At 40.8% G+C, this 27,982-nt stretch overlaps 1 protein-coding gene across 4 annotated transcripts in view; it reads left to right on the top strand.

The window, feature by feature from the left end:
* LOC138754779 (cyclic AMP-dependent transcription factor ATF-6 beta-like) overlaps positions 1 to 27,982 on the top strand; it is a 98,014-nt gene that overhangs the window by 33,470 nt on the left and 36,562 nt on the right. For all 4 annotated transcript variants that reach the window (XM_069919595.1, XM_069919593.1, XM_069919594.1 and 1 more), the window contains exons 3-6: positions 16,970 to 17,045; positions 19,369 to 19,463; positions 21,798 to 21,966; positions 25,349 to 25,543. In XM_069919595.1, the coding sequence (XP_069775696.1) occupies positions 16,970 to 17,045; positions 19,369 to 19,463; positions 21,798 to 21,966; positions 25,349 to 25,543 (535 nt within the window). The remainder of the gene's footprint in view (positions 1 to 16,969; positions 17,046 to 19,368; positions 19,464 to 21,797; positions 21,967 to 25,348; positions 25,544 to 27,982) is intronic.

Genomic DNA, 27,982 nt, shown 5'->3' with positions numbered 1-27,982 from the left:
CAGAACTGGTACATACAAATGATCAGGGAAAAATCACTGATGCCCCACCACCGTTCAACTCAGTGGAGGCACGGCTCTCTGCCACAAGGGACACTAATTAAATGCTCCCAACCCTTTTAACAGGGCACACCTTACCAACAGTTTCTCCAGCACCCTTCCACATTTCTAGACCTGGAGTGAAGCAGGGTGGTCCCAAGCTGGCGAAAGAGAGAGAACAAGAACACATGGCACCTTTCTCGTGCTGGAGGGACAAACCCACACCATTTACTGGGGACCAATAGCTCAGTAGCGGGAGGGTTAATCTAATTACAACAGCCAATGCCCCAAGGCCAAGTACAGGCAGGCTAGAGAGTGTAGTGCAGGTAATTTACATATGACCAACAGCAAGGTGTGTACTTGGGGCGGAACCAAACCTTGATTGGCAGCTGGTGTGTCCTCCGATGAAGTAGGGGACAGAGCTGTCATACGACAGCCACAACCCTTCCCATTACAGAGTGTCTGTAGATTCCTCCCAGCGCTTTCGCAGCCACACAGAATCCAGGCCAAACCATTGGCAATCCGAGCTCCAGAACTGAACTTCCGATATGGTCAGAAGCCCTCCAGCACCTTCTCGCATCCCGATTCCAGCCAGTTTCGAGCCAGTCTCCAGCAGCCCACCGCCTCCACGGATTCCTTGCCTCAAGTCACCCAGCAGCCCGCCGCACGTGTAGCTCTTTCCCCTCACTGGTCTGCCTCTGTTGGTCACTGTCCCGTGGGTCGTCTCCTGTGCTGCTTCTCAGACTGGGGATGGTCTCCCCATTTTCTGGTGCTCTATGCCAGCCTGCAACCCCCTCGTGGCTGCTGCCGATCATAGGCACAGACTCCGCGATCACGGAATTTTAAATAAAACTACCATCGGCTCTTTTAAAGGGCCGTTCAAAGCCTATGCAGAGCTTCAAGGGGTTGGCTGGGCTGTTGGACTCCATGGGAATGCTGTTTCCTTGCTCCCCGTGGGTCCCCACCAGCAGCAGCACTACGTTACAGTGGCTCTGGCAGTGCCGCCCTTTCCCAGTATAAAGCCTGAACATCACATCCCTGCTGTTGTATTCTATTCCTCTTGAAACGAACATCAGCATTGCATTTGCCTTCTTCACCACCATATCAACCTGCACGAGGACTCCCAGGTCCCTTTGCATCTGGGTATCTTCGATTTTTCTCGCCATTTGTAAAAATAATCAGCTCGTTTATTCTACAGGGAGAATGTACAAATTTCTTTCAGACAGCGAGGATTCGAACCCAGCTCACTTGCCCCGTAATGGTATTACACTAACCACTCCACTAACCATGCTGCCCTTCTTCATAAATGTATTTCTGGATATCTGAAATAGGTTACAGACCAATTGCATTCACTTGTGAACATGTAATGGAATTCGCTAGTCAGTGATGAGACCGGGAGACTTGAATTAGTAATAACTCTGGATGTGATGGAATACACACAGAACATTCCAGCACAGTACAGGCCCTTCAACCCATGATAAGGTGCTGACCTATGTAAACTCTAACGAACAAAATCTTTGCTGCCCCACACCCATAACCCTCTATTTTCCTTGGATCCTGTCTGAGAGTCTTTTAAATGTCCCCTATTGTACCAGCCTTCACCACCACCCCTGGCAATCTATTCCAGGCACCCACCACTGAGAATAAAAATCTACCTCTGACGTCTCCCCTCAACTTGTACAGATATCCTCTGGTATTTGGTCCTGTTGTTCCGGATTAAAAGGTGCTGGGTGTCTACCTTATCTATGCCTCCCATGGGCCTCTATCAAGCCACCTCTCCTCCTTCGCTCCAAAGGTTAAAAAGCCCTAGCTCTGTTAACCTTGCCACATAAGACACGCTCTCCACACCTTGTCTGTAATGAGGCGACCAGAACTGAACACAATATTCTCTGTGGTCTGACCAGAGTGTTTTTTTTTAGAGCTGTAACATTACCTCCTTGCTCTTGAACTGAATTCCCACCCCTCCCCCGACTAATAAAGTCCAGCTTGTTGTAAAGCAGTTTCATCCCTATTTATTAGGGAAACCATAGGGGCCAGTTGCTTCGAGAGTTTAGTGACCGGAAAATGCTTGATTTTGCAGAACAAAGTTAACCTAGAAAACACAATAAACCAGAAATGCAACTCAGAAAAATTTAACCCTATAATAAATGACTGTTACTGCCCTGAATGTTTTACAGAAGGCCCAATGTCTCAACCCACTCCATTAATTTCTGTCTGCCTGCCCTGTCCCTCATGAGTTCTCGAACATTCGAACCGCTGTTACTTTACGTTTTTAAAAACACGTTGAAATGCTGGAGGAACTCGGCCGGTCATTTCAGTGACCACAGGAGTCACAGATATATTGACGATGTTTCGGGCTTGGTGGGCAGCACGGTTGGTGTAGTGGTCAGTACTTTACAACGCCAACAGTTGGGACTGTGGTTCGAATCCCACGCTGTCTGTAAGGAGTTTGTATGTTCTCTCCGTGTCCACGTGGGTTTTCCCTGGGGGCTCCAGTTCCCTCCCACAGTTCGTAGGGGTTCATTAGGTGGCACGGACTCATGGGCCAAAATGGCCTGTTACCATGCTGTATGCCTAAATTTAGGAAAGGCTCAGGCCTGAAACATTGGCAATACATCTTTGTCTCCTGTCGATGCTGAAAAGACCGGCTGAGTCCCTCTAGCATTTCAGTGTGTTTTTACCTCAGTCACAGTGATTGCAAACTTTTAGAACAGCAAAGCAGGAACTTCACCAGCAAGAATGTAATGGCTCATCCTGCTTAAACAGGCCTCAGGCGAGCACTAACAGCGTAACTCAGCAAGAAGCCTGAGCTTCTCTCTTTTTGGGTGAGACACTAAACATTGGCTCTTGGTAAAAAATTTAATTTTTAAATTTTATTTCTTTTAATACAGCATGGTAACAGGCCCTTCTGGTCCACAAGCCTGTGCTGCCAAATTACACCTGCAACCCCCCCCTCCCCCTATAGGTTTTGAAGAGTGGGAGGGAGCCAGAAAACCCAGAGGAAACCCATGCAGATCTGGGGAGAACGTGCAGACTCCTTAAAAACAGCGCCAGATTCGAACTTGTAACACCATTGCCCTAAATGTGCTGCCAATATACACAAACCGTTGCTGGCCAGTATAGAGCCACAGGACATGGAGGGTGGCATGTGACTGAATGATTTCTGGAGAATCAAGTTTATTGTCATGAATGGGTGTCGCAAAATTTGTTGTTTCGCGGCAGCAAAATTGTGCATACGAGTGCAAAAATTAGTATGAATTACGTTCCCTGAAATTCACTGTGTATTTTTCAATATTTTTAACGGATTTTACAGAAATAATTATTGCCACGTTTAGAATGTAACACGCATGAAATTCTTTTCACTTTTGTCTACCGTAAGATAGAGAGTCGCCACTTTGTCCAGCGCCCCCTCACAGAAACCTACAGCACCTGGTATTCCTGGGTGGTCTTGTTACGGAGTCCAGAGGATCCCAAAAACTAGCAACAATAGATATGTACCACAACACAGGGTTACTTAAACAAAAGTAGTTTTTAATTATAATTGAACAAGAAAACAGAATTAAACTTTAACATTACTTTACCTACTTATTTAACCTACCTAGCCTACTTAATACCCCCTCTAATACTAAGCGCAAGTATATGTAATGTATATTTAAAATGAGAAAAGTTATTTGGATCACAGTCCAATCTCACTGGTTGCAGGCAATTCTTGTACTGTGCACAGAAGTTAGCATTAACAAAGTTCACCAGTCTTTGAAAACCTGCAAGTACCCTCCTGAGTGGTAACCATTTGCCTGTTAAGTACCAGAGAGAGATTCCTTTTCCAGGACATCCGCAACTGATTCCTTCTCAATCAATCTTACTGACGAAACCTGCCCCCTTCAGGGTTCTCCAGATGATCCTCTTTCTTTCAGGTCATCTTTCAGACTGCCAGTCTTCTCCTTTGACCAGGCAGCCTTCCACAGTTTGCCAGCTTGTCCCTCTGGAACGGATTACTGTCTCCTCTCTCTATTTCACTCCCTCCTTCTCTGAGAGCAAAACTGTTCTGAGTCTGCCTGCAAGAATCATATATTCGCCCAGGCCAGCTGGATTCTGCAACTTTGTTCTTTCTGCAAAAGTCCTGCAAAAATTCTGTGTTTAAAATGTGTGTGTGTGCAACCTGCTCTAGCAATTCCTCCCAAGCCACCTCGAAATACCCTGTCACGGTCTCCCCTCCCAAGTACCCGCCAGTCCTGAGCCTCCAAGATCAAACAATTCCAGGCATAGTCAGGCTATTAGGTGCTGTTTTCAGGCTTTCAGGTGCTGTACATAAGTTAAAAACTTAGTACATAAATAGAAGCCATTAATCAAAGGTAAAATATAGAAAGGAAAGAGGAGTCATGTGATGGAGTTGTGGCTGGTCGGGAAAACCAGCCCTCTCCAGGAAAACAGGAAAAAAGTTAGAAAAAGACAAAGCACAACAAAAATAAAATATAAGAAATAGAAGATAAAGTTACAGAGAAGAGAAGGGAGGATGGCATCCAAGAAAGAGAAAATAAAAACAACTGTAATAAAAGAAGTAGAAAAATCGCCAAAGAAGAAGGCCTTGCTTGCACGAAGGAACAGGATGCTGTGGTGGCGAGGAACGCCTGACCCCCAAGGTCAGTGCCTGCCCTGCGGAGTCACGACTCATCTGCCGGTGGACTTCAAAAATGGCTCTCGGAGCCAAACAAAAGTGCACAGTACGCAACCAACGGAAACCAGGGGAAAAGAGGACACCGGTGGGAGGGGGGGCCCAGCAGAGGAGCGGGCAGCCGCAGCGCGAACAGCTGAGGGACGCCCAACACCAGGGCGCTCAGCTGGAAGACGAGAAAGGCAGCAGAGAAGGAGTGACATGGGAGAGAGACGGAGAGATGACCGGGAAGAAGATCAACGGCAGGAGGCACAACAGAGAAGTAGCCCAAGAGGGGAGGACCAGCAACAAGAGACTCAGCAAGAATAGGCCTGACAAAGAGATGCAAGCAGATCCACAGGAAAAACAGAAGAGACACAGACACAAAGAAGAGAAGAAGAAGACACAAACACAGATACAGACATAGAAGAAGAGGAAGAAGACCAAGATCACGGAGAAATAGAAGGTAAAACTGATGGACGAAGAGAAATAGAAGGTAAAACTGATGGACAGAATATAGATAGTCTTTTTTTTTAATTTTTCACACCATAAATCACATTAACCATGGTACACACTTTTTCCTTTTCACACATATACAGTGCCATTTTCTCCCCCCTCCCCCTCCCCCCTCCCATCCCACCCTCCCTACCTCCCCCATCCCGTCCATTTAAGGTATACAATCTAGGATACATTAAACCAGTCAGACAATGTTGTCATTCAGTAAAAATACACCAGAAATTCTACTGAGTCCATTCTTTTCATTTCCTTTTCCTTCCGTTAACTTAGGTAATGATTGTCCCCGGTAGGTTTTCGCTATTGTATTTAATGTAAGGCTCCCATATTTGTTTGAATATTTCAATATTATTTCTTAAACTAAATGTTATTTTTTCTAATGGAATACATTTATTCATTTCTATATACCATTGTTGTATTTTCAAATTATCTTCCAATTTCCAGGTTGACATAATACATTTTTTTGCTACGGCTAGAGCTATCTTAACAAATCTTTTTTGTGCATCCTCCAAATCAATTCCAAATTCTTTATTTTTTATGTTACTTAGGAGGAAGATCTCTGGATTCTTTGGTATATTGTTTTCTGTTATTTTATTTAATATCTGATTTAGATCTTCCCAAAATTTTTTTACTTTCTCACATGTCCAAATTGCATGAATTGTTGTTCCCATTTCTTTTTTACATCGAAAACATCTATCAGATACTGTTGGGTCCCATTTATTTAACTTTTGAGGTGTAATGTATAGCCTGTGTATCCAGTTATATTGTATCATACGTAACCTCGTATTTATTGTATTTCTCATCGTTCCAGAACATAACTTCTCCCATGTTTCTTTTTTTATCTTTATATTTAAATCTTGTTCCCATTTTTGTTTAGTTTTACCATTTGTTTCCTCATTCTCCTTTTCTTGCAGTTTAATATAAATATTTGTTATAAATCTTTTGATTAACATTGTATCTGTAATCACATATTCAAGGTTACTTCCCTCTGGCAAACTCAAACTGCTTCTTAATTTATCCTTCAAGTAGGATCTCAATTGGTAATATGCCAGCGCTGTATCTCGAGTTATATTGTACTTATCTTTCATTTGTTCAAAGGATAAGAATCTATTTCCTGAAAAACAATTTTCTATTCTTTTAATCCCTTTTTTTTCCCATTCTCTAAAGGAAAGGTTATCTATTGTAAAAGGGAGTAACTTGTTTTGCGTCAATATTAGTTTTGGTAATTGATAATTTGTTTTATTTCTTTCTACATGAATCTTCTTCCAAATATTGAGGAGATGATGTAATACTGGAGAAGTTCTATGTTGTACCAATTTTTCATCCCATTTATATGATATGTGTTCAGGTATCTTTTCCCCTATTTTATCTAATTCTAATCTCGTCCAATCTGGCTTTTCCCTTGTTTGATAAAAATCTGATAGGTATCTTAATTGTGCGGCTCTATAATAATTTTTAAAGTTTGGCAGTTGTAAGCCTCCTTGTTTATACCATTCTCTTAATTTATCTAGTGCTATCCTCGGTTTTCCCCCTCTCCATAAAAATTTCCTTATTATTTTCTTTAACTCCTTGAAGAATTTCTCTGTCAGTTGTATTGGCAATGCCTGAAATAAGTATATTATCCTTGGAAATATGTTCATTTTAATACAGTTTATCCTTCCTATTAGTGTTAGTGGTAAATCTTTCCAATGCTCTAAATCGTCCTGTAATTTTTTCATTAGTGGATAATAATTGAGTTTATATAGTTGGCCGAGATTTTTGTTTATTTGTACACCTAGGTATCTTATTGCTTGCATTTGCCATCTAAATGGTGATTCCTTCTTAAATTTTGAGAAATCCGCATTATTCATAGGCATTGCTTCACTTTTATTTACGTTTATCTTGTAACCCGACACTTCTCCATATTCCTTCAATTTTTATATAATTCTTTTATTGATAGTTCTGGTTCTGTTAAGTACACTATAACATCATCCGCAAATAAACTGATTTTATATTCCTTGTCTTTTATTTTTATTCCTTTTATATTATTATCTGTTCTTATCAATTCTGCTAGTGGTTCTATAGCTAACGCAAACAATAAAGGTGATAGTGGGCATCCCTGCCGTGTTGACCTGCTTAAGTTAAATTGCTTTGATACATGTCCATTTACTGTCACTTTCGCTAACGGTCCCTTATATAATGCTTTAATCCAATTAACATACTTCTCCGGTAAACTGAATTTCTGCAATACTTTGAACAAATAATTCCATTCTACTCTGTCAAAGGCCTTCTCTGCGTCTAAAGCAACTGCTACTGTAGGTGCTTTATTCCCTTCTACTGCATGAATTAAGTTAATAAATTTACAAATATTGTCTGTTGTGCGTCTTTTTTTGATAAATCCAGTTTGGTCTAAATTGACCATTTTCGGTACATACTCTGCTAATCTGTTTGCTAATAGTTTAGCTATTATCTTATAATTTGTGTTAAGTAAAGATTGGTCTATATGACGCTGGTGAGAGTGGATCTTTCCCTTGCTTTAGTATTACTGTAATTATTGCTGATTTACATGAATCTGGTAAGTTTTGTGTCTCATCAATCTGGTTGATTACTTCCAGGAGGGGTGGAATTAATAAGTCTTTAAATGTTTTGTAGAATTCTATTGGGAATCCATCCTCTCCTGGTGTCTTATTATTTGGTAATTTTTTTTATTATCTCTTGTATTTCTACTATTCCAAATGGCTCTGTTAATTTATTTTATTCCTCTATTTGTAGTTTTGGTAGTTCAATTTTAGTCAGAAATTCATCTATTTTCCCTTCTTTCCCTTCGTTTTCATTTCGGTATAATTGTTCATAGAATTCTCTAAAGTTTTCCTTAATTTCTTTTGGGATTATATGTAATTTGTTTGTCTTTTTTCCTTGATGCCAATACCATTTTCTTAGCTTGTTCTGTCTTAAGCTGCCATGCTAGGATTTTGTGCATTTTTTCTTTTCACCTAGTTCATAATATTTCTGTTTTGTCTTCATTATATTCTTCTCCACCTTATATGTTTGTAGTGTTTCATATTTTATTTTTTTATCCGCCAATTCTCTTCTTTTAGTTGTATCTTCCTTCATTACTAATTCTTTTTCTATATTTACTATTTCCCTTTCCAACTGCTCTGTTTCCTGATTATAGTCCTTCTTCATCTTGGTTACATAACTTATTATTTGCCCTCTAATGAATGCTTTCATTGCATCCCATAGTATAAATTTATCTTCCACTAATTCCGTATTTATTTCAACATACATTTTTATTTGTTTTTCAATAAATTATCTAAAATCCTGCCTTTTAAGTAACATGGGGTTTAATCTCCATCTATACATTCTTGGAGGGATGTCCTCTAACTTTACTGTCAATATTAAGGGTGAATGGTCCGATAGTATTCTAGCTTTATATTCTGTTTTTCTTACTCTATCTTGCATACGAGCTGATAACAAAAATAGGTCTATTCTTGAGTATGTTTTATGTCTAGCCGAGTAATTATGAATATTTCTTTTCCTTTGGGTGTTGTTTCCTCCATATATCCAAAAGTTGCATTTCTTCCATCGATTTAATTATAAATTTGGTTACTTTGTTCTTTCTGTTAATTTTTTTCCCAGTTTTGTCCATATTTGAATCCAAATACAGGTTGAAATCCCCTCCTATTAATATGTTCCCTTGCGTATCTGCTACCTTCAAAAAGATATCTTGCATAAACTTTTGATCTTCGTTAGGTGAATATACATTGAGTAGATTCCAAAACTCCGAATATATCTGACATTTTATCATTACATATCTCCCTGCTGGATCTATTATTTCCTCTTCTATTTTAAATGGCACATTTTTATTAATTAATATAGCTACTCCTCTTGCTTTTGAATTATACGATGCTGCTGTTACGTCCTACCCAATCTCTCTTCAATTTCTTGTGCTCCAATTCAGTTAAATGTGTTTCTTGCACAAATGCTATATCAATTTTTTATTTTTTCAGTAAATTTAGTAGTTTCTTCCTTTTAATTTGGTTATGTATTCCATTAATATTTAAAGTCATATAGTTCAACGTAGCCATTTTATACTTTGTTTATCTTCCCTTTCCGTTTCTCCATCATTACCTTTATTCTTATCCATTTCTGTTTTCTTGTTTTAAACCCTTTTTAGACAACATTCCTAAAACATCAAACATTTTCCTTATTCTCCTATTTAAAACTTCTTTAGCCCCAATCTCCCCTTCCCCTCCTGAGTTGTCCTTTATCCCTTGTCGGACAACCACATCTCCCCTCTCCATTTGGATTTGCGAATTCACTCGCAAGCGTCAGCTGATTTTGCAGTGACCGCAACTCCTCCCCACCCAGCCCCCCCCAGAAAAGATTTCACTTTTCATATGTAACAAAGGTCACTCTTTTAGTTCCCTCCTTATTCCCTCTATTCCATTTCCTTCCCTTATTAATTCTTGTCTATACTATCTATATTTTCCTCTAAATACGGATACATTCATGTATGCACATTATACATATACACACATATACCTCTTTACCCACATAGATATAAATCGTGGTCATTTTTACTCTTATTACATATCTTCGTCTCTCTGGTTGTTTTGTAGTTGTTCTGCAAATTTCCTTGCTTCCTCTGGATCCGAGAATAGTTTTTTTTTTCCATAAGATCGTTTTCGATGTATTGAACTCCTTTCTCTTCTTCAGGAGTTCAAAACTTATGTGTCTTTTTAGTTCTCAGTCTTTTGTACTCTCGTTACACGTCTTCATCCCTCAGTCTATTTTGTAATTGTTCTGCAAATTTTCGTGCTTCCTCTGGATCCGAGAATAGTCTGTTTTGTTGTCCTGGAATAAATATTTTCAATACCGCTGGATGCTTTAGTATAAATTTATACCCTTCCATAAAATCGCCTTTGCTGTATTGAACTCCTTTCTCTTCTTCAGGAGTTCAAAACTTATATCTGAATAAATGAAGATTTTTTGCCCTTTGTACTCCAGTGGCTTGTTGCCCTCTCTTACTTTTTCCATTGTCTTCTCCAGTACCTTTTCTCTTGTAGTATATCTTAGGAATTTTACTAAAATAGATCTTGGCTTTTGTTGCGGTTGTGGTTTAAAGGCCAATGCTCTATGTGCCCTTTCTATTTCCATTTCTTGCTGTAGTTCTGGACATCCTAGGATCCTGGGGATCCAATCTTTTATAAACTCTCTCATATTCTTGCCTTCTTCATCTTCCTTAAGGCCCACTATCTTTATGTTATTTCTTCTGTTATAATTTTCCATTATATCTATTTTCTGAGCTAACAGTTCTTGTGTCTCTATAACTTTTTTATTAGATTCCTCTAATTTCTTTTTTAAGTCCTCTACCTCCATTTCTACTGCTGCTTCCCGCTCTTCCATCTTGTCCATTCTCTTTCCCATTTCTGTTAAGGTCATATCTATTTTATTCATTTTCTCTTCTGTGTTGTTTATTCTTCTTCTTAAATCATTAAATTCTTGCGTTTGCCATTCTTTAAATGACTCCATGTATTTTTTAGTAAGAGAAAGTATATCCTTTATCTTGCCTTTCCCTTCTTCTATTTCACTGTACTCTTCCTCTTCTTCTTCCTCTGGGTTGGCCATCTGTTGCTTCTTTGTTGCCCTTTTCTTTTCTTTCTTGTTTTCGTTGTCTTCTATGTTCTCCTCTTGCTGCAGGTGTTCTGCAGCTGTCATTGCCGGCTGTGGAGATCGACTCCCCAGCTGGTCACCCCTCCCGTCGGTATGTTTTTTTGCATGCGCGGTTGCGCACTTTTACTCGGCTCTACGAGCCATTTTTGTAGTCCACTTTCTACTGACCTGAGGGAGCGGGTTTCTCTCTCCACCGCGGGCCTCTTCGAACAGGTAAGGCCTTCTCCTTCTTCCTCCGTTGTCTTCTCTTCCTCTCTTCTTACCGTTGATTTCGATTTTTCTTTTTTCGTCGCCATCTTTCCACCTTTATACTCACTTTTTAATTTTTATTTTTGTGCCTTTGTGTTTTCCTTTGTTTTTTCCGACTTTTCTGGAGAGGGCTGGAGTTCACCGTCCGGCCACTACTCCATCACGTGACTCCTTCCTAGATAGTCTTTTTTGAAGAACAAATGAGATCACTAAAAGAATGGTTGTCATTAGAGTTTAATGCAATTAAAAGGAAAATGAAAAGAACAGAAGATAAAATGCAAAAAATTAAAGAGACACAAGAGTTGTTATCTCAGAAAATTGATATGTTGGAAAATTATAGTAGGCGAAACAACATAAAAATAGTGGGCCTGAAAGAGGGTGAAGAAGACACAGACATGAAGGAATTTATAAAAGGATGGATCCTGAAGGTCCTGGGAACAACAAATACAGGAAGGAATGGAAATAGAAAGGGCACACAGAACATTAGCTCTGAAACCACAGACACATCAAAAACCAAGATCCATCTTAGTAAAATTTTTGAGATATACGACAAGAGAAAACATACTGGAACAGGCAAGGAATAAAGTTAGAGAAGATAATAAACCATTGGAATACAAAGGTCAAAAAATATTTTTTACCCAGACATAAGTTTTGAACTTTTAAAGAGGAGGAAGGAGTTTATTAATACAGCAAAATCAACTTTATGGAAAAAAAGTTACAAATTCATGTTAAGACATCCAGATGTGCTTAAAATATTTATACCCGGGGAGCAAAAAAGACTGTTCTCGGATCCAGAGGAAGCGCTAGAATTCGCAGAACGTTTGCAGGACAGAAGAAGAGATGAAGAGGTGTAATAAGAATGAAGAACGGTGATAAAGTATATATAAAGATGTAAAAACAATGTATATGTAAAGAACTAAAGAGGGAAAACAGAAGGGAAGGAAGTAAGGGGTGAGAAAAAAGATAGTTTTGTTATGTGTTTAAAGAAATGTTTTTTGGGGAGGGCTGAGGGGAAAGGGAAGAATCGTCACTGCAAAATCAGTTGATGCTGCGAGCAAGATCGCAATCCAAATTAAAAGGGGAGTTGTGGTTGCCCGGCAAGGGATAAGGGGCAACTCAGAAAGGGGGAGGACTTTTGGTGTTCAGGTATTAGTGGATGTGGGAACCGCTGGGGTACTTTGTCTTAAATGTGTTGTCGTACATTAAGTATAATAAGAGAAACCTAAGAGATGAAAATGGGGAAAAGGGGAATGGAGGTGGAGAAGAGGTGGAAAAGAAATATAAGCAAGATTTAAGATGGCCATGTTGAACTATATGACGATAAACATTAATGGAATACATAACCAAATTAAAAGGAAGAAGCTACTAAATGTATTGAAGAAGGAAAAAATAGATATAGCATTTGTGCAGGAAACACATCTAACTGAAGCGGAACATAACAAATTAAAGAGAGACTGGGTAGGACATGTAGTGGCAGCATCTTATAATTCAAAAGCTAGAGGTGGAGCCGTTCTATTTAACAAAAATGTACCAATTAAAATAGAGGAGGAAATATTAGATCTGACAGGGAGGTATGTAATGATTAAAATGTCAGATATACTCAAAATTTTGGAATTTGCTTAATATATATGCGCCTAATGAGGAGAATCAAAAGTTTATGCAGGATATTTTTTTGAAGATTGCAGACACACAAGGAAATATATTGATAGGAGGAGATTTTAACCTTAATTTGGACCCAATATTGGACAAAACTGGACTAAAGACAAGTAATAAGAATAAAGTAACCAAATTTATGGTTAAATCAATGCAGGAAATGAAACTTGTATGGAGGAGGCAGCATCCAAGAGAGAAGGAATATTCATATTATTCGAGTCGGCACAAAACTTACTCAAGGATTGATATGTTTTTATTGTCGGCCCATATGCAAGGGAGAGTTACGAAAACGGAATAGAAAGCTCGATTGTTATCAGATCATTCACCCCTGTTATTAGCAATAGAACTGGAGGACATTGCACCAAGAACATATAGATGGAGGTTAAACTCCATGCTACTTAAAAGGCAGGAATTTAGGGAGTTTATTGAATGCCAAATTAAAATATATTTTGAAATAAACACAGGATCAATGAAAGATATATTTATATTATGGGACGCAATGAAAGCCTTCATTAGAAAGCAGATAAGTTATGTGACTAAGATGAAAAAGGATTAGAATCGGGAAACAGAGCAGTTGGAAAGGGAGATAGTAAGTACAGAAAAGGAACTAGTAAAAAGGGATGATATAACGAAAAGGAGAGAATTGGCGGACAAAAAAATAAAATACGAAACATTACAAACATACAAGGTGGAGAAGAACATAATGAAAACAAAGCAAAAGTATTACGAACTGGAAGAAAAAACACATAACTGGCAACTTAAAACAGAAGAAGCTAAAAGAACGGTATTGGCATCAAGGAAAAAGGACAAACAAATTACATATAATCCAATGGAGATTAATGAGAACTTTAAGGAATTTTATGAACAATTATACCAAACTGAGAACGAGGGAAAAGATGGTGAAATAGAGGAATTTTTAGCTAAAATTGAACTGCCGAAATTGCAAGAAGAGGAACAAACCAAACTAATAAAACCATTTGAAATAGAGGAAGTACATGATGTATTTAAAAAGCTGCCAAACAATAAAACACCAGGAGAGGATGGATTTCCAATAGAATTTTATAAAACATTTAAAGAATTATTAATTCCTCCTCTCCTGGAAGTAATGAACCAGATAGAAGAAACACAAACCTTGCCAGATTCATGTAAGACAGCAATAATTACAGTAATACCAAAGACTGGGAAGGATCCATTAACACCAGCATCATATAGACCAATATCTCTACTTAATTCAGATTATAAGATAATAGTGAAATTATTAGCAAACAGATTGGCCGATTGTGTACCAAAAATAGTAAAACAAGATCAACCTGGATTTATTAAGAAAAGACGAACAGCGGACAATGTCTGTAAATTTATTAATCTAATTCATGCAGTTCAAGGAAATAAGAAACCAACAGTGGCTGTTGCTCTAGACGCAGGAAAAGCCTTGGCAGAGTAGAGTAGAACTACTTATTTAAAGTATAACAGAAGTTCAATCTACCAGAAAAATATATAAATTGGATTAAACCATTGTATAATGGACCATTGGCGAAAGTAGCAGTAAATGGATATGTATCGAAACAATTTAAATTAAGTAGATCAACTAGACAGGGATGTCCACTATCCCCCTCATTGTTCGCCTTAGCAATAGAACCTTTGGCAGAACTGATAAGAATAGAAAATAAAATAAAAGGGATAAAAATAAGTATAAAATCCGCTTATTTGCAGATGACATTATAGTATACCAAACAGAACCAGAGATACCAATAAAAGAATTACATATGAAATTGAAGGAATTGGAGAAATATCGGGGTACAAGATCAACGCAAATAAAAGTGAAGTGATGCCAATGAGTAACGCAGATCATTCAGAATTTAAAAAAGAATCACCATTTAAATGGCAAGCACAAGCAATCTGATACCTAGGGATCAGGTTAGATAATAATTTAAGCCACGTTATCAAATTATCAGCCACTAATAAAGAAATTGCAGGAAGACTTAGAACATTGGAAAGAATTGCAGCTAACATTGTTAGGGAGTGTAAACTGCATTAAAATGAACATGTTCCCAAGGATACAATACTTATTTCAAACATTACCAATTCCCTTAACAGAAATTTTTTTTAATGAACTAAAGAGAACTAAAGGAAATTCTTGAGGAAAGGGAAGAAACCAAGGGTTACGTTAGATAAATTAACAGAGAGACAGAACCAAGGTGATTTGCAGTTACCAAATTTTAGAAATTATTATAGAGCTGCCCAATTAAGGTATTTATCAGATTTTTACCAGACAAGGGAAAAACCAGACTGAACTAAGATAGAACTAGATAAAATAGGGGAGAAGGTACTGGAACATATACTTTATAAGTGGGATGAAAAACTGGTGCAATATAAAAACTCACCAGTATTGCATCATTTACTTAATACATGGAAGAAGATGCACTTAGAAAGAAAAAAAACGAATTACCAAATACTAAAATTATTATGGACGCAAAATCCGCTAATCCCTTTTACAATAGATAACCTTTCCTTTAGAGAATGGGAGAGAAAAGGAATCAAAAGAATAGAAAATTGTTTTTTGGGAAATAATTTATTAACATTTGAACAGCTGAAGTACAAATATGGAATAACTCATGGTACAATGTTTGCATATCATCAATTGAAAGCCTACTTAAAGGATAAATTGGGAAACAACTTGAGATTACCAGAAGGAAGCAGCTTTGAATATGTGATTACAGACACAATGATAATTAAAAGATTTATAACCAACATGTACATTAAGCTGCAAGATAAAGAAAATGATGAAATAAACTATAAACCTAAGCTGAAGTGGGAAAAGGATTTAAACATAAAGATAAAAAATGAAGTATGGGAAAAGTTATGTTCTGGAACTATGAAGAATACAATAAACACAAGGTAACGTATGATACAGTATAATTGGTTACACAGGGTATATATCACTCCTCAAAAATTAAAAGAATGGGATTCAACATTATCAAATAGATGTTTTCGCTGTAAGAAGGAAATGGGAACAACATTACATGCAACTTGTTCATGTGCGAAGGTGAATATGTTTTGGGAAGAACTAAATCAGATACTAAATAAAATTACCAAAAATAGCATACCAAAAAAAACCAGAGATATTTATTTTAAATAACATAAGAATTAGGCCTCAAATTAGATAAAACACAAAAAACATTCATTATGATAGCCTTAGCAGTAGCAAAAAAATATATAATGTCAACTTGGAAAATGGAAGAGAGCCTGAGAATACAGCAATGGTACATGGAAATGAATAAATGTATTCCATTGGAAAAAATAACATATAATTTAAAAAATAAAGACACAATGTTTGAACAAATTTGGGAACCATACATGGAACATATCAGAGAGAACTTGCCTAGGATCTCCATCCCCTAAAATGAAAATGATAAGAAGACAAAGCAACTAGATTCAATGAGTAATAAATAGACGACGTATGTTTCTTGTTTATTTTCCTTTGTGTGAAGATATTGTTTTATGGTTTTATTGTATTGTATATGTTGAATACCAATGGGTTTGGGGGGGGGTGGTGGGTAGAGGGGAGGGAGGGAAAGGGGGATAAAAAGGGAGAAATGGTCACTGTGTAAATTTAATAAGAACCTTTGTACATATTTTGGTTGACATGATTCACAGTGTGAAAAATAAAAAAATTAATTAAAAAAATATATATATAGAAAGGAAAACCCCTGTTATTATAAGAAAAATAAAACTATTATATACAAACTCAATATCATATCAAGTCAAACAGAAAAAAGTAGCAAACACTTAAACAATTACGTCGTATGGCTAATTGAAAAAGATTTTTTTAAAAATAACTTATTCTATACTACAAATTCTAACCCTTTCCCCTCTGAAGTTATCTGGTAAGTACATATAATTTCACTACCATTAAAATAAACTACAAACTCACATAACAAGATCCAAGTGATTTTATAAAAATTGCAAAATTAATTAATAAATGGACCCCATAAACTGAGAAAATTTAAATCCGTTGCAATAGAAGAACATCTGATTTCTCCCCCCCCACCCATCATATCGGATAGCCATTAAAGGAGGGACTGCATCTTTCCATCTCATCAGTCTAGCAATAAGGGAGGCAAAAGAGACAACGTGGGATTGAGACATTCGCGGTGTAGTCAGTGCTGGTATCTTGAGATTGGTGACGAAGTTGATTGCCAGTTTTTGTTTCAGTTCGACTTGGATTTGAACATGGAAATTGGGTTACCGTACTCCTCCTGGAATCCAGAGAATGGTGACAGCTGTTCAGGTAAGGACTGGCAAGTAAAGCTGAGGCCGAGGGTTGCCGAGGTCTGAGTGAGCCAGAACTGGCCAAAGGTGATTCAAGATTCATTTTATTTCCATGTCATATCACATGAAATTGCCTTTTGCCTACTGTGAGGCAGACAGATTCTCCATCGACAGAAATTGGCTGAAGTGCCTCTTGCAGTCAGAGAAAGAGAAGCAAAAGTCACTGGGTGTCCGCGAAAATGCCTCGGGTGCTCCCGCGGCTTCTGCATCCACACAGAGTCCAGTCCAAACCATCGGCAGCCCGAACTGCGGATCAGAACCTCCAGCATAATTAGGGTCCCTTCAGCCCCCTCGTATCCCGGTTCCGATACCTGGTACCCCTTCAGCCAGCCTCGTGCCAGTCCAGCTGTTGGCACCCTGGTGTGAGCTAGCTTGGGTTCCTTGCCTTGAGTCGCCAACAGCCCACTGCCTGTGCGATCCTCAGCCGCAGAGCCCCTTATTGGCCCGCCGCCATGGCCGCCATCCTGTGGGGTCGATTCCTCTGCTTCTCCTTCTCAAACCCGGGGGGTGTGGGGTGTGGTTGTTCTTCCTTTTCTGGTGCCCTGCACCGTCTTCTGCGATCCCTCATGAATGCTGCCAGTCATAGGCTTCACTATCTTGGGGCCCAGACCCCAAGGACGCAGGGTTTTCAGTGAAACCTCCGTCAGCTCCTTTAACGGGCCATTTCAAGCCTGTACCGAGCCAACGGCAATCAGACTGGGTGGTTGAAAAGCCACGGCGGGGCCTCCCGTCCCTGCTCTGCTACAACGGCTTTGGCAGCACCATTACTTTAGCTCAGGTGGGTGGCGCTGTCATTTTGATGTTCATTTCATGTCTCTGGTAACTTTGGATAGCTGATCCATGTGCATGCCTCCTCCACACTGACCACTCTCATGCTTCTGTTAAATCTCCCCCTCTTTTCCTGAGCTCCCTCTCCCTCCATTTTCCCGGTCACCTTTCACAGAGCTAAGAACGTTCCCCCCCCCCTCTCTCCCCAATTAATTCTCACCTTTCTTCTGTCCTTTTATCCAAATAACACCTTTTGTCTGTTGGTCTGTACTCCTCCCCTTCCCATTATTCCATCTTCCCCAGCCTTTTAACACTGTCTTTTTCTGCTCTCACCTTGAGGAAGGGCTCAGGCCCCGATATGTCGGCAAGACATCTTTACCTCCTATGGATTATACGAGACCGGCTGAAATCCTCCAGCATTTCTGCGTTTTTACTACAATCACAGCATCTGCAGACTTTCGCGCTTCACGCCCTGATGTTTTCCTCTCGAAATATTCCCACTTCCCAGCAAAGATCCCTGACGTGAAACAGCAAATAACAGCGCCGTGACGGCTTGAGCAGCCGCCAGAGCTATGTCCTGCTTTACTTTCAGCATATGCGGTCTTTGCTTTCTTAGTTGTAAGAACGCCTTGAAGAAATTAGTGGCTTCAGTTGAAAGTTGACAGGCTGGGCAGGTCCAGTACCCTTTATCCGAAGTTCCAAAAACAGTGCCGATGTGACATCACAAGTTGGGGGGAAAAAAATTCTCCACCTGGCTTCACCTTGTGGCGCTGTTGCCGCCAGTTTGATAACCGAGCTCTGGTGTACAAAGATATAGTTGAGAATGTCAAAAAGGCCTGCAGATGTCGCTGTGGGTGACAGGTGATTTTTAAAAAAAAGTGTTTATGTTTATCTATGAGCCCAAACTCGAGCTGTTTGAGAAACTGGGCAGCTGGTGTGAGATATCTTAGAGAAGAGTATGGTGTTGGAACGACCACAATCTATGGCCTAAAGAAATCAGGGAAAACTGTTGAAGTTCAGAAAGAATAGAAGTCAATTAGAAAAATAGAAGAAAACTGGAGGAAATAATTTGGAAAAAGCCATCGAGAGCTGCATTTTTTCTTCTTCTGTAAGCAGAAATCAACTTTTTTCTTTGGTGAATTTTCCACTTGTGGCGTCATGTCAGCACTCAGAAAGCCCGCCGTTATTTCCTGTTTCACCGCTGATCCATGCATTCTGCTGCTGATACTGTGCTGCTTCCATGCATCCGTTGCAAAAACTGAAAAGCATCTTGTCCCAAGCTTTTTGGATATGGGGGTACCAAACCTGAATTTCTACCTGCCCGACCACACCTCCCGGGATTGTTTCCATCCCGCCCCTCTTGTATTTTGGGCGGGGGCCGGCTCAACTGGGAGAGTAGCGAGGCAGGAACCTTCCCCAGCGGGTGCGGCACGGGCTCACTTTCCTCTGAGTTTCTCTCGTGACCCAAGCCATTATTGCTGCAAACTAAGGCTTAACCATTCCTTTCACCACAGATCTGCAAGTGAAGTTGGAGCCACTCTCGCCTGCTTCTTCTCGCTGTTCAGATTCCTCGCTTTCCTCCGTTTCTGAAATTCCCCTGATATCGCAGGTAAGCAGCTACTCACCGATCATAATATGCCTGGTTGACAGCTGATTCCGCCTCTTGATGTATCAGTGTGCGAGTATGACAGTTTATTGTCACGTACACAAGAGCAAAGTATAGGTGCACGAAATTCTTACGTGCTAGTCTCCCTGGTTTCTAAATTACTCAGTGAAATACGAAAGTCTGGAGATGCTGAGATTGTAATCGTGATGGAGGAACTCAGCAGGTCTCACAGGGTCCATAGGAGGTAAGGATGCATTAAAGGTCAAGTAACCTCATACTCTAAATGCTCCAAAATCCGAAACTTGTTGAGCGCCAACATGACCCAGCAAGTGGAAAATTCCACACCTGACTTCACTTGCCCATGTGGGGCTCTGACGCTCTCTTGGCGCCAGTTTGTACCAACCATCGTCACCGCCAGACCTACGGTACGTGCCTTACTCACTGTGATGACCCTGGGGGAAACCTTTTAAAAAGCCACCCAGCAGAATTTCTAGTATTTGGTGCTGCCTCTTTTGTAAGGCAGGCGTCACTGTTTTTTTTTTGGTAAGGACAAAAAATTATTTTCGTGTGAAATCTGAAATTCATCTCCACCTAAAATGCCGTGTTTGGGTTCGTCTCTGCCTAAAATGCCGTGTTTGGGTTAGTCTCCGCCTAAAATGTCCGTGTTTGGTTTCGCCTCTGTCTAAAATGCAATGTTTGAGTGTAACGTGACCTGCATTTAAAAATAATATATGTAAAAAATAAATGTATAATCTTTTTATCAAAACACCAATTAATCATAGGTGGAGACTGAAAGGCTCCCATTGTTTGTTGTTGGTTAACAGCTGAATTAGGGATTCTGCTGATGTTACTGCACTGCTTAGTTACCCCAAACACATTATTCCAAATCTGAAACCCTTCTGGTCGCGTGCATTTGGATAAGGGGTACTAGACCTGTACTGGCGTATCTGTGGAAGGAAGGGGTTAATAGCAAGAAAGAACATAGCCAGACTTTCCAGCATTATAATAAGGCGGATGAGGTAATACAAAGGGACCAATTACTTCGACGGTGCAGTATTAAAGTGCTGATGAGTCCTTGACTATCTGGGTTTCATCCGGGAGCTCCCAGTGTCCTTCCGCCCTCCAAAGATGTGCGGGAATGGTAGGATCATTGGGCGGCGCGGTCTGTTAATTATCATCTGACTGTGCAGATACAACCAGACGAAAGTGTTTCTCTGGACTATGGTGCATGGACATAAACACCACCTAATAATCACATATATACAGAAAGATATCATTTAATATAAATTCGGTAAAACAAACCCCTGGTATCCAGCACCTATGGGGATTGGTAGATGTTGGATAAGTGTAGTGTATTTTCCAGTTGCTTGAGACTCCATTAAGAATAAACAGTTTAAAAGTCAAAAATACTACACTGAACAAATTTCATTTGCATGAATATATAAACCTTAAAGCATTTTACTTTATTTTCAATCATATTATTTGAGAACATTTAACTGTCGCTGCATCTGCAGTTTCCTCCCCCTCCATGGAGCCGCCCATGAGAAGAAGAACAATAATGTTATCAATAATTAACACCCCCCCCCCCCCGCCTCCATCCCCCAAGTTTACAGATAAAGCCTCTGGCTGGGGCAACTCTTACTAAGCAGGGATGGGGAGAGACTTTAAGAGAGTCACCCCCCAACGGCAAGCGGCATCCACCGGCTCTTCATCCTGGGCTGTTTTACGCAACTTTATTCAAACAGCTGCCACGAGCAAAGCACAACCAAGGCAATCTGCTGGCTGAATATTTCCTCCCATCTTCACCAAAGGTTTACGTGTTACTTCAGAGAATACTTTCAATTTTAAATGTATTTTTTAACTATTTTATTCTTATTTTTATTTTTTATTTTTTTTTTTCCTGGTTGCTTGAATTCCAGATACCATGTGTATATTTATATAAATATATGTGTGTGTGTGTATGTATGTTTATATATGTATATATATAAATATATATATGAATAAAAAATATCCAAATATTCCCTGCTGAAATGGGAGGGGGGAAGATAAGACCCCCTTGGGTCTTGTATGCTGTCAAATGCAGGATACTATATTTAAATGATTCTGTTCTATGTACTGTGTGTACAGTGGTCCAGAGAAACAATGTTTCACCTGGTCATATGTGTACAATCTGATGAACTTGAACTTGACTGGGATTAGAAGCCTGTACCATTAAATTCAAATCCCAAGATATTTAAATAAATCTGGGAGTGGGAACTTTGGGAAATGCAAATTCTTGTTAAAATTGTGCATTGAATAAAATTTGACTCTCTTTCTTCCCCTATAACCCCCTCGAAGATTCATCAGAACCTAAACACAGAGACCACCCTGCCAGTGGTGAAAACCGAGGACCCTCCCACACCACCATGCACGTTTGGGGATGTTCTCAACCCACCATTGAATGTCATCGAACTCGATGTGGTAAAGACGGAGAACGGGACTTCAGCAGTGAAGCAGGAAGCAGCATGTAAATGGCATTCTCCTAGTATGCAAATTAGACCCCAGGATGACCTTGGGATTAAAAGCTTTGGTGCAGTCTGTAAGGAGTTTGCATGTTCTCCCCGTGACCCGCGTGGGTTTCCTTGGAGTGCTCAGTTTTCCTCCCACCCTCCAAAAATTAATTGGTGCATTGGGGTGGCATGGACTTGTGGGATAGAAGGGCTTGTTACAATTTAAATATTTAAGATGGCTTTCCTGATCCTGCAGTTTGGTGAATTCTTCAAGGTTTGTGGAAAGTGAGTTGCATTAGTCTGAGAGAAAGTCATTACTTTGTTCAGGGAAATGTCTATATAACTGCAAGAAGGGGAATTGGAAACTCCAGATGAGGATCCAGGAATGATTGAGAAGGCCCTGTAGGTTATACATATCAGGAAAATTGGAGATGAGGAACGACTGATTAAAAACGGAAATGTTGGAAATGATCGGCAGGTCAGGCCGTATATGTGGAGAGAAAAACGAGTTAATGTTTTGGGTCAAAGACCCTTCATCAACTTGTCCTTTTGACCTTTTAAATTACGAATGGGTTTGATGGGGAACATTGTCGAGGTGCCAGAATCAGAATTTATGGTCATGAAATTTGTTGTTTTGCGGCAGCGTGGCAGTGCAAAAATGTTGCTATAAATCACATTTTTAAAATGATGCAAAGGGAGAGTCGTAGAGGGGGCTGCAGAGGCCAAGGTTTTTGGAGCTTGTTGACCAGCACTGAGCTGCAGTTGATGGAGAGTAGCCTGATATGCGTGTTGTTGTCTCACTGTAATAGCGTCACGCTAAACGTGCCACCCAGGAACAGAAGTAGGATTAATGCAGAAGCAGTACTTCCAATCACCAGAGTTTTATCCGATGAGGGACTCCTTTACATTCTAAGTACGCACAGATTTGCAATTGTGCTGGATTCCACTGGCCCCACAGTTGAAACTACTCAGTTAGTTGGACTGGGTTTTTTGCTGGGACCCGAGTGTCTTTAATCCTCTCCGTAACCAGATCTTCAGTTCCAGTTTCTATTTCAAGGAAGAAGGTGCTCAGAAAGCTGAATGGTCTATAAGGGCAGATCAGATGGATGTACCTTTGGGTTCAGAAAGAAATAGCTGTAGAGATTTTGGAGATGTTGGTAATGATCTTTCAGGAATCGATAGATTCCTGGTGTGGTCCTGTAAGACTGAAAAATTGCACATGTCAAGAAGGGAGGGAGGAGGCAGAAAGTCAATTATAGGCCAGTTAGCCTGACGTCAGTGGGTTGGGAAGGTGTGGGAGATGAGTACCTCTGGAAGCACATGACAAGCCAGCAGCACGGTTTCCTCCAGGGGAAATTTTGCTTGACAAACCTATTGGAATTCTTTGAAGAAATAACGAGGCAGGTCCTGTGCCCTCCCGCTAGGGCCAGCATTTCATTCATGAGCACGGAAGGGGTCCTGTCCTCCAAGCCGTCCCAGTGAAGTAAACGGGCCGCTCGCTCGTGTCGAGAGAGGCCAAAGGTAGGGATGAGCAGACTCTTGAGCGCCATATGCTCACCCTCCTCCGGAGGCTGCGGCAGAAGTTCGGAAACCAAACAGGGCACACTGTATGGTAGTACCGCATGGAATCAGAGGTTATCTGCCCCAACTGGAATTGATTTTCTGCTTGGTCAAACCATACACGTGGTTGTGAAGTCAAAAACATTGGCTTGCGTCAAAGAAAAAATTTCCATTTTGGGGTCCAAATAGCATTTAGACTGTCGGGGTCACCAACTATACTGAACTACTATAGACATCAGTGTACACATTGTGGAATCACTGTATATGTTGTTGAGTTGATGTATATGCTGTGGAGTCCACTGCAAGACTGACACCTCCAGGCTTGCATGCTGGGCTTATCGACATCACTGCTCCTATCACATGGACAGGAAATGACATAATCAGCTCCAATTTTAAAAGAAAAGCCTGTATTGGATGCAGGTCAATTTCCTGCGTTTTCCACAGTACAGGGAGGTGGTTTGCTTGCTGGTAAGTGGGTCACCACACATGCTAGATAAAGGAGCTGCAGTAGATGTGTATTTGGATTTTCAGAAGGCCTTTGGCAAGGTGCCGCACATGAGGCTATTTCACAAGATAAGAACCCAAACATACTATCGTGAGTAGAGAATTGGCTGATTGGCAGGAAACAAAAGAGTCGGAATACAGGGATCATATTCTGGTTGACTGCCGGCTGCTAGTGTTGAGGATTGGTATTGGCGCCACTTCTTTCTAAGTTGTATATTAATGATTTGGATTATGGAATGAATGACTTCATGGCCAAGTTTGCCGTCAGTGTGAAGGTAGGTGGAGGAGCAGGTAGTGTAGAGGAAACACAGGCTGTGGAAGGACTTAAATGAGGAGAATGGGCAGATAGGTGGCATATGAAATATAATGTTGGAGAGTGAACTGTTGTGCACTTTGGTAGAAAACAGTAAAGAGGCAGACTTTTTAAAATGGAGAGAAATTTGAAAATACCCAGATGCAAAGGGACCTGGGAGTCCTTGTGCAGGATCACCTGAAGGTAAACTTGCAGGTTGAGACCGTGGTGAAGAAGGCAAATGCAACACTGGTGTTCATTTCAAGAGCAGGAATGTGATGTTGTGGCTTTACAAGGCACCGGCGAGACCTCTCGTGGAGTATTGTGAGCAGTTCTGTGCTCCTCATTTAAGAAAGGATGTGCTGACGTTGGAGAGGGTTCAGAAGGATGATTCAGAATGAAGGCGTGGTCAAGTGAGGAGTGCTGACAATTTATTGGCCTGTACTCATTGGAATTTGGGAGATGTGGGGGAATCTCATCGAAACATTTTGAATGTTGAAAGGCGTGGACAGAGCAGATGTAGAAAGGTTGTTCCCCATGGCGGGAGAGTCGAGGACAAAAGGCCACGATTGCAAGATTGAAGGGTGTTCACTTAGAACAGAGATGCAGGGGGTCTGGGAACGCTCAGAAATATTTCCCATAAATTAATGGTAATTGCTTCTTTGCTTTATTCCATTTCGGTTTCATAGGAACCCTCTAGCGGGTGATCCCTGTATCTATTTAACAATAATATTTATTTATTTTAATCTTTGTAGATACATACTGTGAAGATGTATCATTTGTCCATATCTGTGTTGCACTGAGGTCTAGAAAGTGCTGTTTCATTTGGTTGCAATCGGGTGATAAATAAATCTGAACTGGAACTAGGTTAACAGATTGCATGAGCCAGAAAAGCCTTCAAGCATGGTGTATTGTACCAAAAAAAATTAAAATATAAAACAAATAAGCTTGTTGAATGCAGATTCCTGGCATTCACGTTGAGTCCACTGCAACCAGAGCTGGGAACGGCTTACAGTAATCTTGCTCTTCTTTCCTCGGTCCAGTACAAACCGCCACAAATATCAAGGCCAACACCATCCTCTGCAGCAAGCCAATCATTCAGCCCAAGCCGGTGGTCGTGACGGCACTGCCCGCCGCCCAAAGCACAAGCTCGGCGAAGACCATCATTCTTCAATCTGTACATTCCAGTGTTCCTGTGTCCAAGCCCCAGAGCCTGCCCCTGAAGCAAACCATTCCAGGTAGGATGATCCATGTTGCCCCATCCCTCGCGCCAACCCTCTCCTGCGCTTGTCCCAACATAAGAATGAAAGGGGTAGGAGTGGGGTTCGGCCAATCGGCCCATCGAGCCAGCTCTGCCATTCAGTGAGATCATGGCTGATCTGATGATTGGTTCATCTCCGCCTACCTGCCTTTTCCCCAAATCCCTTAATTCATCCATGAAAATCTATCTAACCTGTTCTTGGATATATTTATTGAGGTCGCCTCCACTACTTCAGTGGCAGTGAATACCATAGATTCACCCCCCTCCTTATCTCCGACTTAAATCTACTACCCTAAATCTTGAGGCTATGTCCTCTAGTTCTGGTCTCTTCCCCACCCCCCCGCCCCCAGCAATGGAAGTGCCTCCATCTTATCTACACCTTTCATAATTTTAAGATCCCCTCTCATTCTTCTAAATTTCAGCGCGTGCAGTCCCAGACGACTCGATCTCTCCTTCCAGGGATGAAGGCTAACCCCTTCATTGCTGGAATTAACCTGGGGAACTTTCTCTGCACCGCTTCCAAAGCCAGTGCATCCTTCCTCGAGTCAGGAGACCAGAACTGCGCTCAGTACTCCATATGCAACCTCACCAGCGCCTTGTAAATTCGATCCCTCGAGCAACGAGGCCAGCATTCCATTTTCCTTCTTGATGGCCTGCTGCACCTGCAAACCAACCATTCACAATTCAAGTGCAAGCACTCCCAAGTCGTCCTTCCCGGCAGCATGCTGCAATCGCTTCCCATTTAAATAGTTTGCGTCCTTTTGCCTGCATTATCTCCATCCATTGCCTATGCTGACCATTGACACTTGACACTCGTCCCAATTATCCTTTATCTGAGCGGAGATTAAACCAGTCCCTGAGATTTTTTTCCACCGACTTCCATGTTATAGCTGTTTGACTCTCAAACCCATAGCATTCAAGATTCATTTATTGTCATGTGATAAAATAGGTGTTATATCACACTAAATTGCCTTTAGTCTGCTGTAAGGCAGATAAAGATTTGCCATCAACAAAAATTGCCCGGAAGGTGCCCTTTACAGAGAAGTAAAAGAGAGTCCCTTCAGAGTTACCGAGTGTCCGTGAATTTGTTTCTAGTGCTCTCACGGCCTCTGGAGCCGCACAGAGGTCAGTCCAAACCGTCAGCAACCTGTGACCAGCTCCAAACCTTAGCCATGATCAGTACCCTCTCGCATTCTTGTTCTGATACCCAGTACCTCTTCAGCCAGTCTTGAGCTAGTCTGCACCCTGGTGTGAGATTTCCCTGCTGTCTTTTTTATACAAAGGTACCACACCCATCTATGGCCAGTGAAGATTTTTTTTTAATCTGTCAGGGCCCCCACCATTTCCTCTCTAGCCTCCACAGCAGTCTGTGTACATCTTTTGCCTCCCTAAGTCAGCTAAGATGTCTGCAGCCTACTTTTTAAATCAAAGTATAGTCTAGAATTTCTTTCTGCCTGAATCCTCCAACTACAGTTTTGTCCGTGCTGAATACGCCTGGGGTTGACTGATCTCAAAAGCTAAGCAAGCTCAGGACTAGACGGTACTTGGAGGGGAGACCACCTGGGAACACCAGGTGCTGTAGGTTTCTGTGAGGGGTGCTGGACAAAGTGACTGCCTTAAGGTAGACAAAAAAGAATTTCATGTATGTTACATTCTAAATGATAGGGTCTATACACAGTCCTTTATCCGGAACCCTTGGGGGGGATGTGTTCCGAATTTTGGATTTTTCTGGATTTCAGAACAAATGCCAGGTGCCCCAGATTTAAGCCCACCCGAATTGTGCTGCCATATCCACCCTCTTCCAGTTGTGCTTCCGTCTCTCTCTCCCCCCCCCCCCCCCCCCGCCTCCCCCACTCGAGTCGCGCAGCTGTCTCTCTTCCGCCCAATCTAGTCACGCTGCTGTCTCTCTCTCCCTCTGCTGTACAGTCACCAGGAAAAAAGTGCCAGTTTTTGGAGCTTTCCCAGATTTTAGATGTCTGGATAAAGGATTGTGTACCTGTATTACATGACCATAAAGGAACTTTTACACCTTTTATTCACTAAGACCTCCCCAACATCCTTTGGCTCCCATTGAGTGCTATTTTGATCTTCCCTCTCACCCTCTTGCATGAAAAGCTTTGAAATTCTCCTCAACACTATGCAGCTTTATTTGTCCTGCTAATATCTTTGTATCCCTGTACATTGTCAATGCTCCTGAAGGACATGACAGCATAGTATAGGCCTCTCAGCTGTCAATTATGTGCCAATCTATATAACTCTATGCAACAAGCAAAACCTTCCCCACCTCACACCTGCAACCCTCTGTATTTACTCATACGTTGAAGGGCTCAGCCCAAAACGTTGGTTACATACGTTTATTTTTGATACATGAGGTGCGTGGTTTGACCTGCCACGTTTCCCCAGCATTGCATTCTCA

Source organism: Narcine bancroftii, chromosome 2 (assembly GCF_036971445.1).
Source record: "Narcine bancroftii isolate sNarBan1 chromosome 2, sNarBan1.hap1, whole genome shotgun sequence".
Taxonomy (NCBI): Eukaryota; Metazoa; Chordata; class Chondrichthyes; order Torpediniformes; family Narcinidae; genus Narcine; species Narcine bancroftii.
This window is presented reverse-complemented; position numbering and strand designations above follow the sequence as displayed.